Source organism: Mangifera indica, chromosome 13, assembly GCF_011075055.1.
Source record: "Mangifera indica cultivar Alphonso chromosome 13, CATAS_Mindica_2.1, whole genome shotgun sequence".
NCBI lineage: Eukaryota > Viridiplantae > Streptophyta > Magnoliopsida > Sapindales > Anacardiaceae > Mangifera > Mangifera indica.
In genome coordinates this window covers 12,588,206-12,610,536 of record NC_058149.1, presented here as the reverse complement: position 1 = coordinate 12,610,536, position 22,331 = coordinate 12,588,206, and the positions used below count along the sequence as shown (strand labels likewise).

General features: G+C 33.2%; 2 protein-coding genes and 1 pseudogene across 3 annotated transcripts; all 3 read right to left on the bottom strand.

Annotated features, from left to right (window-relative positions):
• Positions 1 to 96: 96 nt before the first annotated feature.
• On the bottom strand, positions 97 to 3,383 carry LOC123194835. Of its 2 annotated transcripts, none has more exons than XM_044608270.1 (7): positions 3,172 to 3,383; positions 2,865 to 2,989; positions 2,376 to 2,458; positions 1,880 to 2,001; positions 1,282 to 1,446; positions 909 to 1,002; positions 97 to 688 (listed from the first exon to the last, which is right to left on the bottom strand). In XM_044608270.1, exons 1-7 carry the CDS (start codon positions 3,215 to 3,217, stop codon positions 442 to 444), a joined length of 882 nt encoding a protein of 293 aa, XP_044464205.1. In that variant the 5' UTR covers positions 3,218 to 3,383; the 3' UTR covers positions 97 to 441. The 2 variants fall into 2 exon arrangements, with proteins under 2 accessions (XP_044464205.1, XP_044464206.1); XM_044608271.1 differs by having other exon boundaries at positions 2,865 to 2,983; positions 3,172 to 3,381.
• A 1,396-nt stretch (positions 3,384 to 4,779) lies between these two features.
• Positions 4,780 to 10,686, bottom strand: LOC123194833 (ATP-dependent zinc metalloprotease FTSH 4, mitochondrial). The gene is made up of 7 exons (XM_044608268.1): positions 10,419 to 10,686; positions 9,844 to 9,922; positions 9,258 to 9,512; positions 8,684 to 8,920; positions 8,446 to 8,570; positions 6,484 to 6,960; positions 4,780 to 6,068 (listed from the first exon to the last, which is right to left on the bottom strand). The coding sequence occupies exons 1-7, from the start codon at positions 10,443 to 10,445 to the stop codon at positions 5,139 to 5,141; spliced, it is 2,130 nt and encodes a 709-aa protein (XP_044464203.1). The 5' UTR covers positions 10,446 to 10,686; the 3' UTR covers positions 4,780 to 5,138.
• Positions 10,687 to 12,413: 1,727 nt separating this feature from the next.
• On the bottom strand, positions 12,414 to 15,197 carry LOC123195339 (annotated as a pseudogene).
• Between the last annotated feature and the right edge of the window lie 7,134 nt (positions 15,198 to 22,331).

The following is a 22,331-nucleotide window of genomic DNA, read 5'->3' as shown; positions in this document are numbered from 1 at the left end:
GATGCGATGTCATTTGACTGAAAATTTTACCAAGGACATATATAACATGTAAAGCTGGAAATGTGTACAAATTTCAGCACATCCTCAGAGAAGTGCTTAACAAGATAACAGTTCAAATTGATTACTAAAGGTGAGCCCTTTACATTAAAACATGACTGATTTCTTCTTTTAAGAAAGTAAACTTGAAACTTCCATATAACATTTGTAATCATAAAATCACAATCTCTATGATCATTTGAATCGCACATTCATTGAGTTTCCAATTGAAAAACATCATGGCCATGCGCTAGAAAATCTAAAGCTTTGCCATTCAAGCAGTCCACAACTTCCATTGTATAGATGAATTTGACATCCCAGTTATTTGATTGACAGCTTTCAACCCAATTTTCCCCACTTCCCATGTGACTAGATTATTGCAGCTACCAGGGAACTATCAGACTATCAAAGTTTTGAATTTATGATATTAACAGCTTTTCTGCAAGACGAAGACTCTTTGGGGATGTTGCTTTCTTGACCATTTACCCTTAGAAAGTTGAGTACAGCAGTCGCTAACTCATCTTGATGTGAAGTGTACTCATGATCAGCTCCTTCTATGATATGTAGTTTATGATTTGGTACGAGCTTGTCAAACTCCAAAGCATCATCTACAGGTACAATTCTATCCATAGATCCATGAACAGTCAACACCCTGTAAACGATGGCAGCAACAGTACGTTATGTGTTGATTCAGCATCAAAATTAACTTAATGATAGTTATAGCATAGACTGGTTTCTGTGAAATGTCATAGCAGAATATATCTTTCAAACTCCAAAACAAATTGTAAAATGAACAATGTGAACGGGCAGGGCAATGCAAAAACATGATCACAGAGAGCAGATTGCAACCGTTGGATGAAAAACTTTATTACCTGCAGTCTAGGTGAATTGTCAGGCATGCTGCAAGATTATCAGTAGTTAGGCGGTCCATTAAACTTTCTTCAGTCACACGATACTGAAACTTCCCTGCAAATAGAAATGAAGGCTGTTATATGAATCTACAGTAAGTTAGTAATTGTAGTCCCAAGAATTGCTGGGTGACACAAGGTCCTTGTGGTTTCAAAAAAGCATGCATTCCCTTGGTTATCTATATTAAGAAGTAATTTTTTTTAGAAATGTCAATTGAGAAATTTCCAGTATACTGGAAATAAAGAATATTAAGGAAGAACCAGGCCTGTCTTAACAAACGACAAAAATATAATCCTTAAGGACAAATTTGTGCTATATTTACCAGTTGTAGCTTACCCGTTCTATTCTTAACATCTATAAATCCATGCTGCTTGATTCTTTGTAAATATCCTTGACCCAATCGACCTTCAATGCCTCTCTCTAGATGAAACCGACCAGAAATATTGACAACTGTACATATGTCGTTATACTTTGAAGTATACAAAAGCACCACATTTCCTCCTGCAGTAAACTTTTTCAGCCATATAGTACATGTGAAGAAATAACAAATAAATCAGACTAGTCAGTGTGATGACACATTATGGTCCAAAGCATTATCCAAAGCAGAAAATATCTATGTGATCATCTTTGTGATGGCTACAAGTCTATATAGAAAGACACATCTTCGTGATCATACACTAGCTATTAATTTAAAGCAAAAAATATCCCACCAAAACCAGAAATTCGGGTCATAAGCATGATGCATTTAATAAAAAGTTTTAATCAGTCTATGGCTATGTAATTTTTGGCTATATGTAGTCAAACAAAGTTACAGCAATGTAAAAGGTTGTGGTTGAAATCATCCTATAAGTTGGAAAGGCTGAAAATAATTCACTCGGTCTTTTCAAGTTATTAATCTGACTTATGAATTGAGCTAGAGATGTGTCTTGATGACCTTTACTGTGCCCAATAATTGCACTTATTGCACGTTCCTCCCTTCGAAAGTATTGGACTACAGCACGTAAATCCTCAGCTTCCCTGCGGTAGTTACCATATTGAAAGGACCCTTCACTTTCCCTGGAAAGCGATGCAAAAACAGCTGCTTATAATTGGATGAATGAGCAATAAATGATGCATATGCAGAATATAACAATGAGGGTAGATTTAAAAATTGTATGGAATTACATTAACAAAAATCATAGAGGATTCATATGAAACGTTTTTTTTTTTCTTTGTTATTCCAAATTATTTGAGACTGATGATGAAGCTGGCAGAGGCAAGTGGGGAAAAGGGATGATTTAGTAGCTGGAAGATCATGAATGGTTTAAATTTACATACTCACATAGATCTTCTCAACTTGAATTTAAGACCTACAAGAGAAGACATCTATACAAAAGGATTCCGATTGTAGTTCCTAAAACAGCTGGTTCCTTTTAGTGCTATCAGCTTACCCATTCCCTGCAAAGTCAAAGCGGAAGGCACTAATTCCATTTCTCTCTAGGGCAGCTGCAACGCTCACCATGGGGATACGATCCTACAGAGAGAATTAATCTCAGCTAAGTTTTGAACTCAAAAGAACAAGCTTAGCATGAACAAAGATGAATGAAGATGACAAAGGCATACTAGAAAAGAAGTGACATGCCACGGATTCAACCAAGGATTATAGAATTACACAATGTCCTTTAAAGAATCATTTACTAAAGAAAATTTTAAGATATAAACAGACAATCAAAAGGTTAAAATCAAACACAAAGTACACCAAATGAATACATAGATCAATTCTCTAAGGCGGACGAATGCATTTTTTTCTAAATCCAGATCATATTCACTGGCGTCAGGAAACAATTCGACATGTGCATATAATAATTTCCGTGCACTACATGGCTATATAATTAAGTAGTTTTTTCTAAACACCCAGTGGTAATCTAACCATGACTAACCTTTGAGGATTGAAAGCCATGGCAAACAATAACAAGCTCCTTTGAACCCGTTTCATGCAAAATACCCAAAAGCTTCTCACCGTGCTTATTATGTATTACAACTCTCTGGTGATGGAATCCTGTAACTAAGAGGAAGAGCAGACATCTAAAAAGCTTAATTTAAAGTTGTTTAGCTAATAAATTCAAACTAAAGATGATTAAATTTTCATAAATATCAAAAGGGTATAATGGATGTGTCGTTACTTTCTATCAATTATGATCGTCAAGGCAAGGGGGACATGATGAATTTACAAGTTAGAAGCCTCACCTGAAAGCTGAGCTTTTTCTTGATGAGTCTGAGTGGACCGAGCCATTGTCGAAAGGCAAACCCACTCGACACTTGCTTAAGGAAAGCTTTGAGGCAAATAGAAACCCGACTAAAGCCCTGTCTTCATCGAACCTCCGTTATTTAGTTAAGTTCGGTTGATAGCAGAGGGTGCATTTGCGATTTTTCAACAGTACAGGGCACGAGGGAGCCGTGATGGGGGCTGATATAAATTTTCAGTATGCGGGGGGTTTTTCTAAAAACATGACACGTGGTTTCGCTTGGTGGGGTTTTTAAAATTTCCCACGTGGAAAATTTCCTAATATGAGAGTTTTCTGATATTTTTGTATTTAGGGGGTTAAAATTTTTTTTTCTCTTTACCCTTTATTTTATGCATAATTTTTAAATTTTTTTTATTATTTTATAAATAAAACATATATTATAAAAATTAATCTATTTTTATTTATTTCCTTAAAGGAAAAACTTTATGATATAAAAGAAAAATGTATGAATTTGAATTAAATCAAAATTTTAGTTAAATCAAGCCACTGATTAAACTATTGATTTGAATAATAAATTTTGAATTAAATTGAACACTTTTTAACTCGAGTTTAGTTTAATTTAATAAATAAGTTTAATCTTTTGATTCAAATTTAAATTAAATAAATTCAAAACAAGCCAAACTAAAATTTGAGGCTAAACTAATACGGTTAAAATCCAACTCTAATTGATAGACAAATTCTAAATTTTTATTAAATATCATAAGTAAAAATATATTTTAAAAAATTCGATACAAAATTTAAAAAATATTAATTTTTACAGACAACTAAAAACAATACAAAATATGATAAATATCAATTTATCCACCAGGATAAAATATCAATTTGCCTTTAAAATAGTTAAATATCAAATAAAATAAAACCACATGATATAATTTCAACTTAATCCTTATAAGGTCAAATAGTTAATAACCCCTATATTATAAAACATCTCTTCACCTATTCATATCATATGTCTAATATCACCCTCATATTAACAAATATCCGTTGTAATACTTTTTTGTCTGCATACGGTTGGGATTTATATCGAAGAGGTGAAGGTAATTTTTTGTATTAAATTATGAATTTAAACATATTCATTTAACAATATATATATATATATATATATATATATATATATATATATATATATATATATATATGATCAATTTCATTTTGGTACTTGAAATATGGGTAAATATAGTTAATTTTAGTATAAAAAAAGAACTCCTTTTTGAATTTAACATTAGTGTATGTGTTGAATGTACGATGATTGCAAGTAATATAAGGTAACAACTCCGATAAAAAGATACAAGAGCAAGAGGGCTATAATGTACTCATTCTTTCTCTGAAAACCCAATTCAGGTGTGGTGGAGGTGTACATTTTCCCGCATGATAGACAGTAAATTATTTCGGCATGCAAAACTAAAGGCAACTGAGAAGGCATAACATGAGCTAACAGCAGACCATTAGGAGAAATTAAAGTAACAACCAGATTCAATAGTTTAAAAGAATTTGCAGACTATTTATTTCCAACCAACCTTCATCTCTTCCTCCGCCAAACAAGAAAACATAGAGAGACATTAATAAAATAAAAATAAATAAGAGTTTTTACAACTAAGCACAAAGGAACCAAATGTTAAATTGTACATTATTCTGCACCGTAAAAGCAATAACAGTGAGAAGAGTAAGTTAAAAAGAGGGGACAGGATACGCATCCCCACAAGCTTAAAAATAACTGCTAAACTTGTCGAGGTAATATGCTACTGCCATTAACTTCTTTAATAGCTTCTGTTCAGTTTTGAAACACATGGTTATACATTAAAGTCTAGCAGAAATTGGACTACAGTTCTAGAACCAAAAGGCCAGCAGTAATTATATTATAAACAGTCAATTTGATAAATGGCTATGGCCCTACCAGCCTCTCTAAGACTAAGATCCCACAGGTGCGATGCCTTTGGCCTTAGCAGCAGCAGTTGCAGCTGCAGCTGCTGCGGCCGCTGCTGCGGCGGCTGATGCAGCTGGATTAGGAGTTGATGGAGGCTGCACAGGGGTGGATTGCGAACTGCTCTGTTGTGCAACTATCTGCTGAGGTTGCTGCTGCTGCTGTGAATTTACTTGGGCAAGCAGACTTTTGATCTGATTTCCGGAAAGTGTCTCGTGCTCAAGCAATGCATTAGCAAGTGCATGGAGCTCCTTGCCATGGGTGGTGAGAATAGTTTTTGCATTGTCATAAGCCCTTTCCAGAAAGTACTTCACTTCTTTCTCAATAAGGAGCCTAGTCTCTGTGCTCATGCTTTTACCATTGTCATCATAATTGTGAGTGACAACACCAACTTCTTTACTCATGCCATATTTTGTAACCATTGCTCTTGCAAGCTTAGTTGCTTGCTGTAGATCGTTAGATGCACCTGAAGTGACTTCATTTTCTCCAAAGATGAGCTCTTCTGCAACCCTTCCTCCCATGCAAACATCAAGCCGAGCAAGCATCTGCTTGCGGGAAATGCTTGTTTCATCCTTATCAGGCAATTGGGAAACCATACCAAGGGCCATCCCTCGGGGAACAATGGTTGCTTTGTGAACCGGAAGTGCCCCATCAGTATGGATGGCCACAAGTGCATGACCACCTTCATGGAAAGCTGTCAGTTTCCGAGATTCATCAGAGATGACAGCTGACTTGCGTTCACTTCCCATCATGATCTTGTCCTTGGCATACTCCAGATCAGCCATTGTCACAGCTTTGGCTCCATCCATTGCAGCCTTCAGTGCAGCAATATTGACAAGGTTTGCAAGATCAGCACCTGAGAACCCAGGAGTCCCTCTAGCAATGATCATCAAATCAACATCATCTGCCTTCAAGACCTGTAATTTAAAATGTTTAGGTAGGTGAGCATATATAGATGGTGGCTAATATTCTGGTCTGTATGCCCCATAACCATGGCCAGGCTAGATGGGGAAAGAAAAACCAAAACGCCCTTGCAAAAAACAAAAACTATTGTATGAATTTCTTGACCAAATTTAATTATCATGATATGAATTAATCCTATGTCAACTGGTAAAAGAAAAGGAATGCGGTCAGAATTCCAGAAGGATTTTAGGACACTAGCATTGATAGGATATAATGCATCACTAATAACAAAAATACTTCTGCCAGGACCACCAGATTGACATTCCCAAACCAAGCACTGTCCCAGATCAGAGTAGCTGGCAATTGTCAACTTAACCTCCAAATTTTAATACATCTAAGTTTTTTTGTTTCCCAAGGAACAAAAAATACCTTTGACATGTGTGATTCCATGATCTGCCTCCGTCCTTCTACATCTGGATTTGGAACAACAACATGGCGATCAAACCGTCCAGGTCTTACAAGAGCCTTGTCCAATGATTCTGGAAAATTAGTCGCAGCAATCACAATTATCCCTTCATTTTGTTTAAAGCCATCCAACTCTACTAGCAACTGGTTCAGAGTCATCTTCATGTATTGTTGGTCCTTAGGATTACGGCTTCCACCTATAGCATCTATCTCATCAATAAATATTATACATGGTGACCGCTTCTTTGCTGCAGAAAAGAGATCTCTAACTCTCCGAGCTCCAACACCAACAAACATCTCTTCAAACTCGCTGCCACTGCATGAGAAGAAAGGAACCCCAGCTTCTCCAGCAATAGCTCTTGCCAACATGGTTTTTCCCGTGCCAGGTGGACCAACAAGCAAAACTCCTTTTGGGAGCTTGCCACCTAAACGAGTGAAGCGCTGTAACAAAGAAAGCCAAAATCTCAGGGAAGCAAATCAACCTTCCATTGTATCAGGAAACATACAAAAAGAAGGAATGTCTAACATTTCAATCACAAATGTCATACATATAGCATCTTATTTTGTGATTCTAGACAAACTATGTGCACTCAAATCACCATATCTCCAAGGAAGAAGGGTATGTAAACAGAAATTTTGTACTCTCAACCAATGATTTCAGACCCAGACTGAGCATCGACCCAATGAAGGGGCCAATTCGGGCCAATCAATGATCGAACCAATTGATTGGTGGTAGGACTAGTGTACTGTTTAAATAAATATAAAATATGATACTTACAACAATTTTGACTACTTAATCATTTAATAGAAAATCTATATTACATGTACTTAAAAAAAATTTGGCCTAGTGGCATACACATACTATGTCCATTGATAGGTTGTTGGGTTCAAGTCCTAGACAAGTGCAAAATTTTTTACTTTCCCTACAATATCCAAAGGATAGGTTAAATAAGGGGGAAAAAAGTGAAACCAAACATGGTGTGTGCTATTTTCCAAGTCATACCAATGGCTAGGACTCTAGTTTGAGTCCCAATCATTGTGAAATTTTAATATTTTTATGCTAACATCAACATGTTGACATCAACTAGGTGTTAGACCATGGTAAACACGTGGTTGAACCATGAACTGGTTAGTTTGGGCCCTTTTGACAACGATTCATCCCAGTTCGTAGCCACTACCTAGTTTAATCCATCACCCAAACCAGACTGGCCCCTACTTCCCAGTCAAACTAGTGGGGTCCTATTTTCAAAACCATGCTCTCAACAGTTGAAGAAAGATCAATTGCATGAGCAATATAGTCAACATCCAACATATTAAAAAAATTAGATATTTACATTATTTTAGCAAAATAAAAACAAAACATGCATCTCATTTCCAACATAGAAACAACTTCACTGCACTTAAGTGAAATTTCACCCACCAACAAATAATAGTAGAAAACCTCTACCATACCAAAGACTGATCACACAGGTAGATTTAGCAACATGCTAGCACATTCAGAAACAAAAACCAAAGGAACAAATTTAATTTATTGATTACACTCAGACATGTATGCACTATAAGCATGAAAGCACCTCTTTGCATAAAATTTGATACTACAATGAGGTGCTGGAAGACAACAATGTGTCAAATTTTTCTAGGACCCAGAATGACACAAAAGCCATGAGCACATGGCTAAGATAATGCTTGCATTAAGCCCTGTTAAAAGAGGCAAAAATGACTTTTTGGGGACTTCATTAAGAAAGATTTTTGGTCTCTACATCACACACTACCTTTTGGGTGTAGAACCCAACTTAATTTCTCTTGCAAGTGTGACTTGCACAACCATTTACACACCAATGTCACATAAACATACACACACAGGTAAATTAAGAGTAGTGCAGTTGTATGCACACACGCACAAAGAAATGATTCTAAATAATCTACCTTTGGATCACGAAGATAGTGGACAATTTCTTCAAGCTCTTGTTTTGCCTCATCAACACCCTTTACATCACTGAACTTTGTGTTAGATTCCATGCTAGGCTGCACTTCTTCATGCAAACCAAGTCCTAAAACACAGAGTATCATGAATAAAATAAACTGTGTTACATTGAATTCAATTTGCATCTGTCCCAATGATCAATATCATAGTCAAACAGGAGGTATCATTATATAGTTAAACCTTTACTGATTCCTCTATCCTCAATTAGTGCTCCAACACCAGAAATCAACAGAAAACCCAATGCAATTGCACGAATCGTACGCCACAGCTGCTCTTTTAAGTGCCCTCCTTCAGCTGTCACCATGTGTATAGGAGCACTGGCAGTTCCAAGAATACCATCTTTTGTAGATTTTCCAACATTCTTAAGAGCTGAAAAGGCTCCTGTACTTTCTTCTTCCCTCGCTGAGTTTGTGATACCTACAGATATTATAGAATTCTCTCATTTAACGAATAAAAACTAAGATAAATAACATCTGTAACAAAGTAAAATACATTCCAACATTTAAAAAGATAAACATGGCCCAGATTTCAAAATAGTACATGTCTACTTTGCACACTTTTTCAATAACAGCACCAGCATGACCGCTTGGCGACATGCATAATCTGAATCAAGAATGTTTTGTAAAAACCAGGAATAATATGCAAAATGTTTTAAACATCTCATCTTCAATTTTTCCAACTTTGCACTACATCAGCATATATTCATGCCCGCAATAGATATATATTGGTAATAAAAATTAAATTCCCCACCCACCTCTTTGCAATGTCTTAAGCAGCTCACTGCCATCCAGCCTGTCAACTTTAACCAATGCTTTAACATATTCTGAGAGTGCTGACTGGTTAGAATGCAATGAAGGTTGGCTTTCAAATAGTCTAATCACTGCTTCAGGATCATTTCGACGGTAAAGTTCTCGAAAGTGGGCAACCTCACTGGCTTCATCTGCTTCACGGATTCTACGAGCTAAATTACCAGCATAATTTGACTGAAACCTTCGTTGGGCAATGTTACCTGCAAAAAGAAGGAAAGGTAAGTATTCTCACAACTGAAAACAAAGATAAACAGAAAAGATAGCTCAATCTTCATATAATGCCTCTGCAAAGTCCAAAGGCAATAAAGAATATGGAGCAACTCATTCTGGTTTTAAGACATTTAGAAGCAGAAAAGCAAACTATCACAAAAACCCCGAAGCAGCACACTTCATAAAAAAAAAAAAAAACACTTCATCAAAACAACGTTAGTCTTAACCAGATAACAAAAATTTCTTAAATATTAGGAAAAAAAACCTTTATAATAAGATTGAGAAAATTATCAAACGTCTGGATGACACTGAAATGCATACCTCCAAACTTGTCAACAGTAATACAAGTTCTAACAAACAGATTTTTGACTTGCCCCAAATTTGATCGATGCTTAGAAACCTAGCAAAACAAAACATGGAGTTATGAAAAATGAAAGAGCAGCTGAAATCACAGAATATTAACAAATCAGCTGTGAGATACAACTCTTCAATCAAGATTCAGCTCCAACAATATTTAGCCCAACGGAGCCTAAATCACATTAAATAAAAATGCAATTTCAAACGAGACCTAGCAAATATCTCCCTATTCTGTCCATAATACATCAATATTTGATTCAGAATCCTAATATAGCTCCATTGCATACCTTAACACAGAGCTTTCATTTCAATCAAAAATGCCAATAATTACAAACAAAAACCACCTAAATAATATTAGCGAAAATTACGAATTGGGGATTCGCTAAAACAGCTCCGAAATCTTAAACCTAGGGTTTCTACAGTACCGCGAATTTGCAAACTGTAATATAAAAAATACATTCAAAAAAATTAAACAAAGAGCTCTATAACCAGTCATAATTCATTTAAAATCAAATCAACTAAGGATATAAATAACTGACATCTGTGATTAGGCGCCTCAAAGCCATAGCCTCTTCAGAGACCGCGATAAGAATGATCTTTACGAAATAACTCTTTCCTCTCCTCTCCTCTCCTCTCCTCTAGGTTTGCCTAAAAAGGTCAAAAAAAAAGTGGTAACCCACAAAGTAAACAATATATATGGTGTGTTTAGTTAGGAAGAAAATGGGGGAAATAGAGATAGAAAGCCCGCTGAGAGGCTTGCGTTGAAAGACGTCGTCGAGTATCTGGATATTTCGCAATGTCGTTCTTGCCCTTGTTGCCAAATAAATATTTGACCTCGTAATGTTGCACTTCTAAATCTATAATAATAATAAAAAAGGGCCGGGACTCGGGTCGTCTTTTAAGCCACTAATAACTTAAATAACGTGCACAAAAATATACTACACAATATTTTGAAATTGCAACAACACATTTTTGTATCGAATGTTTTAAAATTAAGATTAATTAATAGAATCAATGACGTTTTGGTAGTTCCATATAGCAAGAACTACAAGTAAACATAGAAGTAGGTCATATAAGGGTGAACTTATTTTAGTTTATCGTGCACCTAATTATACCAACTTGCAACATGGCAAGATTGAAGACAAAATTCAATCTATATAGCTAAGTTTAGTTGTGTTTTTAAAATTATACTCGTAAGATTTGAAAAACTTAAAATTTCTTTCATGAACTAACTTATGTTAAAAAAGACAGAAGTAAAATTGTTATTTTACTAATAATATTAAAAAAATTATAAAACTGATTATATTTTTCTCTCTAAGTTTTAAAAACTAATAATTTCACCCATACTTAAAATTTTTTAACTTTGAAAATTCACATTTCTTCCACCCTAAACTTAAGGTTTTTTCCTTTACTACTCCTATCACCATCTCTGGCTTCAACTCTGATGGTCTTCTCTCTCCACCCTAAAAGGTTTGTTTGCACATAATGAGATACGAAGACCTCCCCTCTCTAGATATTTTAGTTGGTTGATGTTTTAGAGTGGAGAGGGGAGGTCATCAGTATCAAAGATGGTGGTCGGAGGGGAGAACAAAAAAAACTATAGGTTTAGGGGGAAAATATGATTTTTTAAAGTTAAAAAACTTTAGGCAGGGATAAAGTTGTTAGTTTTTAAAATTTAAAAGGAAAATAATAAGTTATATATTTTTTTAAAATCATTAATAAAATAACAATTTTACTCCTACTTATAATAGAAAATTTTAAATGGATAAGATTTTGAATTTTTCAAATCTTACGGGTATGACTTTAAGAATACAATTAAACTTGGATGGGAAAAAGTCGTTTGTCCGCTATAAAACTCAAAAGTGCAATCTATTAAAAATCTTATGGTGCAAAGATAAAAATGATGTTGTTGGTTAAGTTGTTTTTTAGTAGAAGATGAACAAATTCGTTTGCCTATATGTAATCTATTATTCCAAATTTGAGAAGAGTATCTTTCATTCTTAGTTTCAAAGCAAACCGATCTTAAAATGATCATAGCCTACAAATAAATTTGTTCAATACATATTGCTAGAAAAGCATCATTTTGATTATCGCTAAGCCTCGTGAGAATTTGGTCGAATATGGCTTCATATCCTCTCACTATCACATAAGTTCTAAAGTGGTGCGAAGTAGGGGTATTTGCCAACTTCTTAATCAAATCTGTCCTACCATAATCCAATTTTTGTTCTTTCCTTTTTAAACCCCATCTCATGGTCTAAAGATCCATGCAAAACTACTGTATGGGCAAGGAAAGTAAAAATAAAATAATCAAACTAACATCCATAGAAAATTATATCAAGAACTAATTTATTGGGACCTTTTATAGTAGATTCACATTGAGGTTACCCTCAGCTACAGTAGTAATATTGTGCTTTTCTAATTCATATTTATATAGACATGTCCTTGTTCTTTCTTTATTAGCTTCATTCATTTAGAAACTGGCCTGTGCAAAAAACATTTTCTGAAACCAGAAAGAAAAAAAATAATAGAAGAAATAAACTAACAATTGCGCTCTGTTGCTAAAATCTTTTATCAAGATGAGATTATAGATGAAAAAACGAAACAAAAACGAAAGAACAAATGGAGAGCACTAATAGGTAATGAATAAACTACTGAACATAAGCCATGCATATATGGCAGGAGGCTGTAAATCGGTTTCTTTCATAAAAAGTTAATAAAGGAGGGCCACTTAACCTTGCCAAGGTATTTGGTTCTGATTATGTCGTTCATATGTTGAAGAGGGAGAAGAAGAATTTACGCAGTCAAGCCCAGTTATATCGATAAAGCTGTTTTTATGAGGAAAAGCTTTGAGACTCAAGAAATCTCTCGGCAAACCATCGCTGTCTTTTTTTTCATGATCGTTTTGTCTAATTCGGGATTCTGTTGTTCTTGACACTGTTTCATGAAGATTGTTGTAGCCACTCAGACCTTCATTAAACGCGTTTGTAGAAGACAAATAACTCATCATATCATGGAGAAGAGAAGGAGATGCTTCACCTCCAGCTCCAGTAGCTGAAGAACATGCAGCAAACTGTTCGATGTAACCAGCGTTAAAAGCAGCTTTATTCCCAAAAGATGCCGAGCTATGAACAAACCCACTTCCCAACTCTTCACGTGAGGACAAACCTAGACCAGAACCAGCTGTAGATGCGGAACCAGTGTTTTCATACATGTGAGCTTGGTGGGGTCTAAGCATGGCTGCGGATAACGGAGAGGATTTGCTCATGGTCACGCCCATTTCCGCTGCTTTTTGCAGAAGAGCAGTGGCGGACATGTGTAGGGAATTAGTGTGGCACTGGAATTCAGCAAGTGCATTAGAATTTGGGTTATGGTTATGGTTTTGATGATATATTAGGTACTGGTCTCTTTTCACTGGTAGAGGTTGGAGGCCATGAGTTGGAAGTTGAGGTGGCAAATTGAGATAATTGGATGCTAAAGAATTAGGTAGGTGTGAAGAGAGAAATGGGTTTGTTGTGATAGCTCTTTCACTCTCTTCTACGAGAACATCACAAAAGGCTCGGTGGGTGATGAAACTGTCCCTTCTGTAACCATTAAAACAAGGAAAAAAACAAAAAGAAAACCGATTAAAATGCGCAGAATGAACTGCATCTACTCTCTCTCTTATCAACTTTTTGTATTTTCATTCTTTTTTTAATTGATATTGATCGCCATTAAAGGTTTCCTAATCAATGCACTTTATAGTGCCAATTGTAATTTTAAAGAAAAAAAATCTCAAGTCTTTCGCTGTTTGTCTCTCTCATCTATTGCTTCCTTCTTTTTATTTCTTCTTCCTCGAGGAACAAGTAAAAAGATGAGAGGTATTATATACAAAGAGCTATCTGCATGTATGTTAAAAGAAAATTTAAACCAAATCCATATGAACTTATTTTGCTCTTGAATGAACTTAACGTTAATTTATTTAGTTATTGTTCAGAGAACAGATAAAATTGTTGTTCTTACCTGGTGAAAATTTTTCCGCAGTCACATCTATACTCTTTTGTACCACAAATCTTGGAGTGAGCTTTCCAATCTGAGTGAACAGCATATTGCTTCGAGCACTTTTCACACTTCCACTTCTTCTCACCATGCTTTCGGCAAAAGTGCTTCTTAATCCCAGTTAGGTCTCCAAGAGCCCTTGACGGATCATGGTGAACACATGTAGGCTCTGGGCAAACATACACCTTCCTCCTCTGCACTTTGTTTGACTTTTGCTTTAACTTCCATGGCAGGTTATGCCCTCTTCTATGAAGCTGAAGATTCTGGTCTCTTTGAAACCCTTTGTTGCAGATCTCACATATGAATCTATTTGTCGCCAGAAGACTTTTCGGAGAGAAAGCTATAACATCTGCATCTGGGTCTGATTAAAATACACAGGCTATATATATTAAAACCCACGGGGTATATGCAATCACTTTTTAGAAGGAAAGACACTATGCCTATTTTAATTTGACTTGAAATATATTTTAATTGATTAACCTGGGTTTCCTGGAAGACTTCTCTTCCTCTTTGGCGGAGGAGCTTGATCTGTTGAAGCAAAAGACTGTACTTGTGAGTACATGGTTTCAGTTTCAACTCTCGAACTTGACGAGGCACTGGCTTGATCACCAGATGCACGCAGAAGTCAAATTAGACATATTCTCTTCTACTGCCAAACCTTTAATCATCCTCCCTATATTTCAAATCAAAGGAAGTTCAGTCGATGATGAGACAGACTCTACAAGTTTCATTTATGGAAATAGATCAACTCACTTTATGTACATATGTGGCATTAAGTCCTGAGATCTGACTGCAGAAACCCTAATTTAGAAAGACTAGTTGATACAAGAGGAAAGAGATAAACTAAAGAAAGTAGAGAAGCTGATTTCAGGTAGATCCTCCTAGATTTTTATTGCTGTTAGTTGTTCTTCTCTTCCAAAACCCAAAATAAAAAAAAAGTTATAGATTTGCAAAAGAACAAACCTTGAACTCATTAATCCCATCAAAATTTCAAAAAAATTCTTTGTGTGCTAGGAGCTGACACCAAGAAGATTTAACAAAAACGTAAAAGTAAACTAAAAGAAATCTTATAATAGTAACACGAAGGCTAGCAAATGAGAGAGAGAGAGAGAGATAGAGAGAGATGTGGCTGAGATGCGATTCCTTTACAGTACAGCATTCACCACCCGAAACGAAAACCGAAAGCTAAATTCAGTTTTGTCTGACGTTGCATTTTCTGTCGCTTCTTTTGTCATCTACCAAGTCCAAATAAACAGTAATTAATTTACTCCACCTGATGTTTCCTCATTGTTTAGAAAAAAAGGCAGCTATAAAGCTACTATGTAAAAAGAAAACAAAAAAATTCTGCCAGTTTTTCAAAAGCGAAACCTCTTTCTTCTGTGCTACACTGCCATGATTGGTTCACTCATTGAGTTCCAGCGCAGACATGGGATTTTGATTTTTTTTTTTTTCTAAAATAGGTGTATGTATAGATTTATATCCCACTTTTTACGTCTTAAATAATTTTATTATTTTATGCGATAAAATATCTAAATTATTTTTATTTTCAGTTTTATAAAAATTTATATTTATAATTCTATATAAAATACCATTTATTATGATTTAATATTATTATATTATTTAATATTATTATAATATAATTGAAGTATTAATTGTTAAAATTGAAAATAAATTGACAAAAATTAAGATTTAAATAAAAAAATACACGAAAAACGGGTTGACGTCAACGCTAAGTCTTAGCATTAGTGTTAACGCTAATCCGTTATTCATGTGTTTTTGGATAAAAAACACATAAAGAATGAATTGGTGGAAACACAAAGGCTTGACATTAACATCAACCCGTTTTTGTGTATTTCTAGATAAAAAACACACAAAGAATAAGTTGATGAAAACACCAAGGTTTGACATTAACATTAGCCCGTTTTCGTGTATTTCTAGATTAAAAACACACAAGGAATAGGTTGGTGGGAATGCCAACCTTTGGCGTTAATGTTAGCGTCAACAACGGTTGGTGTTAATACTAATTTGTTCTTCGTGTGTTTTTTTATCCAAACATGGATCTTCATTAACTTATTCTCAATTTTAACCATTAATACTTCAACTATATTATTAAACAATATAACAACATGAAATCGCAATATTAAACAATAGCAAATTATATTTCAAATGAAATCATAAACGTAGATCTTTATAAGATTGAAAATAGGGGTAATTTAAGTATTTTAACATATATAATGATAAAAATGTTTAAATTATAAAAACTATAAAATCGTATGATTTTATAGTTTGATGAATAACCGGATTCAAGAACTAAAATAATGTCTAAATAATTGCATGTTTTTATGTTAGTTTGTACTAGAATGGTCACCAAAGGCAATATACTCGAACTAGAACGGGAAACCAGGTGACCTTTCGTCCCCACACTAAAAACGATAGAAATTCTATAAGCAATAAATCAAATAAAGTGACTTTGCTTTGGAGATACAGTGTCTGTATATATATGCTTCTTCGTGTTCTGGTGGACAGTAGGTTTTGTCTCCACACAACACGAGATCGATTAAAGAAAGCTAAGTTTGAATTCACATGCAAGAGAATAATTTACGATTCCCCCAGTTCCGGCTCAGCTGTTTGCCCCTATATTCTTCATGTTCTGCCATTGTTGGTGGTGAAAATTTCTAGCAGCAAGAAACATACTAAAACAATGGTGTGATCTTACCCAAACAGTAATGACAAAATGAGATTTTCAAAAGTGTTCTAAATGCTACATACCCTTAAACATATATCTACTATTTTGTCTGTTGATATTGAAAATCATACTAACGATAAATACACTAGATCATGAGTGTGAAACCGGCATAAAGGGTTGAGAGCAGAAGTGAGGTTACAATTATGATAAAAAAAATGTCACTTTTAAGGTGGATCAACTGGCTACTTGACAATCTACGTTTATCGTTATGTTCTTATTAGTTTTAATTATAATTCGACACTAAGATTGTTAAAATTGTTATCCCTAAGTCTCTATACAATTTTTTATGAGCAATATTATGTGTATCCACTTTATGCATACAAATATATACATACTTATATATGTCATTATTTGATTGAGTGTTATTTTATCTTAAATTCAAAATCACCCACTCATGTGATAATATATATAAGTGTATACATATTTATGTACTTAAAGTGAGTGCATATAGTTTTTATTGTTCTTTATTTATATGATAAGATAAATAATTACATAATTTGATGCTAGAATCTCGTTGTAATAGAAACGGAGGATTATGTGCTTCTAGTTTGGTAGAAAGTGCATATTATCTTGTAATAGCATGAAGTGAAAAAGACATACGAAAAAAATTGTGAGGAATTATCAAAGAGTTATTATTCTCGTTGTCTAGACAAACAATCTTCTATTTGCATTGTAACGTTGAATGAAGTATAGGTGATATGGTTGGCTGTAATATATGATTCAACCAATTATATAAATATTATATTATATAAATATTAATTAGATAATATAATTATTTATTTTAATATCATTTAATTAGATGTAAAACCGATTTAATGGTCCTCCTCCCATAAGAGATGAATATGTCATTATCTAAAACTATTGTAGCACACTAAATCAAACCTCGAAGGACTAAAAAGTTATTCCCCTTAATTAGGCTTAATTATTTGATTATTGAATATTTGTGTTTCAACATTATGGGCTCCAAGCTAGCTCATCATTCCCTCAACTTTAATTACTTCATTATTCTTATAAAGGTTTCAATAATGGGTTTTAATTATTAATTTGGGTATTGGCCATGATTTTCTGTTGGATTCCTGGGGGTGCAATTTAACCCATAATTAATATTTAAACGTATTTTGATTAATAAATATACCTAAGTTTTATTGAGAATATCTGCAGTTTGATCGTGGACTGTTCCCTTCTGCCTTGCAGTGAAATTGAAACCGAAGTTTCATCTGTCCAGAAGTTCTTACCTCTTCCAGCCTCCCAAAACTTGGATTAAGGGTATGAATTCATCTTAAGAATTAGGGTTTAGGGTTTGATTCATTTTTGGTATCCCAGTTTTATATTATGTACTGTCAGTAATTTGGCTTTTCCATAAAATGCAATTGGGTGCATTCTTTACGATATCCCTAATTCAATAGTTTAGTCTATTATTAATATATTATTGATATAGAATTAATCATTTTAAATTTTATAAATTAAAATATGTCTTAATAGTTTAAGAAATTTATAAATTATTTAATTAATTAAATTCTCTTATATAAAATTCATATAAGATTTACCATACGGATACAATACTCCTCCTCTATACAGAGTCGAATGGTAAGATTGTGAATTCTTTTTCCCTTTCATATAAATTAGCAGAATGATCAGTGCATAATTTGTACGATTTATGCAGAATCGTACAAAATAAGACCAGCGGATGAAGGAGTTTATCATTTATCACTACACCATGAAAGATCTAATGTAACAATTAAATTTCGTTGTTAAAAACCCATAAAACTGTAACTTTAGACTTTAGACAACGAAATCATAGCCGCCACAAATGCCTCCGCTGCATTAGATAAAAGGCAACGGTTTATATCCGTTTAGCCAACAGTAAAAATAACCGCTGCATTAATAATTCAAATGCAACGGTTTTGGTGCAATTTAAGTTAACGATTTGCTTATTCCCAAATGCAACAGTTTCAATTACTAAAGGCAACAATTATAAAGAACTTTAGACAACGGCTATAAATTATTTTAAGCAACGGATTGTGTCATTTTTAAGCAACGACTATTTTACTAAAGCAACAATTATTAAAGAGATTAGGTGACGATTATATGCTACTTTAAGTAACAGATTATATTGTTTTTAAGCAACGGCTATTAAGCTAATGCAACGATTATTAAAAACCATTAAGCAACAGTTTCAAATATTTTAGACGACAGATTGTGTCATGCTTAAGCAACAACTATTTAGTTATTGCAACGATTTGTAATATTGTAAAGACAACAATTTTAATGGTTAAGTAACTGTTATATATTTGTTGTTGCATTAGCTGTATGCATTTAATACAACAGTTTGTGTACATGATGCAATGATATTTTTATATATATTTTTCCTTTGGACCTATTTTAAATAAATAATATATGACCTAAAGATAATAAACTAAGTAATCAAATAAGAAATAAAAGGATATAACACAAAGTCATGTATTGTAACAAAAGTATTTTTAATTCAAAGTCAAGAAATTCAAATTTGTATAATAAGTACTTAACATAAACACATTTAACATATCTCATCATAATCAATAAAAAGAATTTATGTCCTTAGATAAAAGACGTCCTCAAAAGAAGCCTAAATCACAAGCCTCCTCTGTAATCATAAAATGTTTACTCTTTTTCTAGCATCATCAATCACCATCCCTAAACAAAAAAAAAAAAAACAATTAAATTATTATTTAACCAAATATTAGAATATAAATTAACAAACTATTATATGCTCACATATCACAAAATCTATAACCCACCTTATATCTAAACTAAAAGCTTGTAAATATGATCCACTATGGTCAAATTCCACTACAACAACCAACAAAATTGAGGAAAAAACAATTACATTACAACTTCCCATTGGTAAAAACAAGTTAAATTGCAATTGGAAAAAAAAATTATATTAAAGTGTCTAAATAATTGTCAAACCAGTTTATCATAATTATTTTATAAAATAAATAATATTTACTTTTAAAGAAAATAACATTTTTACCTTTTGTTGTTTTGTACAGTTGAACCACCTTGAAGTGAATTAAGTCCTGTAATCAATGAACCAAGTGCATCCACATTCATAGTTGGGTTAACTTGTGCTATTTGATTCACAAGCACTGACAAGATCTGTTGTGCCATTGTTGCACTTTCAGCTTCCATCTTTTCTTTCATTTCAGTAATTTCTTTAGTCATTTTTTCCTTCTCAACTTCTAATTCTTCTTTCATTTGGGCAATTATTGCTCTTTCTGCTTCTAACTTCTCCTCTACTTCTTTTTCCAATGTTGATTTTATGGATTCAATGCACTCCTCTGGAAGTTTATAGTTATCCATCTATATCATCACCCATATCCCTTTTGTCAGATTGGCCCATGTCATCTATATTCATACTTGAATCTAGTACTTCACCATGAAAATACCAGTCATTATATCCTGGAGTTATTCCATCAATAATCAAATGCTCATATACTGTGTTTCTACAATACCAATAACGTAAATGACACTTTTTGCATGGGCATAAAATTACATTCCCATGAGCTGCCAAGGAAAATGCCTTGTCAAGAAAATCATTTACCCCATTCATATATTTATCACTATATCTAGGAAGATTCATCCAACTCTTATCTCTTTTATCCATGCCTTAATAAACTGCAAATATATATAATACACAAAAAATTAATTTTTAATGATCCTATGATAAATAACTCAAACCTATGAAGCAAAAAGTTGTCATGATAAATAATTAAATAAAACCTTTATGAATGAATGCATGTATTTGACCTGTTTTGACTAACAATGATAATATGAATATGAAATATTAATAATGCAACAATTTGTCATGTTTTTCATAATGAAGTAAAAAAGTCTAAGCAACTAATTAGTGCAATATAACTATATGAATGGAGCAAAAAAGTCTAAGTGGTTGAATTTGACATTAAAAAAGATTGATCTAACAATTGTCATGTTTTTTTATGTTTGATATGAAGGGGTCCCTATTGATGGATGTGTTATGATAGTGTTGCTAGAACTTACCAATTAATATAAGGCCAAATAAATTACAATATTTAAAAGAGGAAATAGTGTAGTATGTTAATAAATTACAATATATTAGTTGTTTCAATATAATTTGTCCTTAAGAAAGATGTTTTTGCATTATTAAATAATCCAATTACACAAGTGATACAAAAGCATAATCACTTATTGATTGCCAAGATGTGTTTGACCTAGACAATTAATAACATCTATCAAAACAAACTTTTAGTAAATAAGAATTCACAAAAGCATTTTAGAAATTAAACAAAAAAAAAATTAAAAAATGAGAAACTTTATTATTCATAAAGTATATAATAGAAAATTAGAAGTCCTATGAAAAAGAAGCAATGATGTAGAAAATAAGGTAGAAGAGGAGAAAAAGATAGAGATTCTAGCACAAATTACAAGACAATAGGCAAAGGATTAGCAAGAAGATAGCTAAAAGAGTGATCAAATTTCCAGCATAGTTTCCAGCATAAAATTTACAAATTTCCAGCATAGTATCCTTTGATAGTCCTCAATTTTTAAAGGAACTTTGACAATATAATGTGACCCAAGTATTATATGACTGAAAACAAAATGCATGTAAAGCTAAGCTGCAAAAAAAGAAAAGCTTTCCCTTTATACTTGAACCTTGGAGAAAGAGTTGGTTACCCTTTATGCTTGAATTGATTTGTTAATTAAGTGAACCTACTATTTAATTTTACATGTTACTGACACTACCTCTTGAAACAATTTCACTTTTTTTAGCTTTATGAAGTCAGGTCTTCCATTTTTTTTTTAAATTTGGAGCTCTAGTTTTTTAGGTTTTTCTAGATCTATTTTTTTTTTTAAACAATTCATCTGAAGTGGGAAGGGTTTTGGGTAGATATTCAATAGTTTTTTGGCTTTTTTGTTCAGGGAAGAATGGTTACTAGCTAGAATAGGCATTGACTTTACTCCCTTCTTTTTCTTTTTTAATTCTTTGTGGACATTTGGTCTCTAGTTGTATTTCTTTTTTTTTTTAATTTTATTTTAAAAGAGAGTTTACAATTACTTTGAGCAGATAGTTGTTGCTCTTCTTTCCAGCATAGAATCAATTTCTACATCAAAACATGACTTAAGGCCTATGTGATACATGTCAAGTGCTAAAAAGATACAAACTCAAAATCATAATCTAATAAGAAAAGAAATCTTTTCCTAACATGAAAAATAAATAACCCTAAGTTTTTAATTGGAAAATAACTTCAACTCTAAATAATTTCGTGAATCTCAAATAACAAAATCCTTGTAATTTAATATTAAATCTTGATTCCTACATTATGTGGTCCAATAGTGAAAATTATAATAAAAAGACTAGAGACATTCAAAATAGCATAACCAATCATAGGAGATATAAATTATAGCTACATTAGAAAGGAGCCAATGATAAAAGATATTAAACCAAGAGAAGCAAACACAACTGCAAGCCTATTGGGACCCTCCTCCTTTGCTGTAGATAAATATGTGTAAACTAACCCATCAAGTGAATGAAAGCCCACAAACAAATGCACAAACCCTATTGTAAAGTTTTATAATCAATCAAATAAAATTACAAAATATTCATATTTATATTAACAAAATTGATGTTATCTATAGATGTTACTGCAAT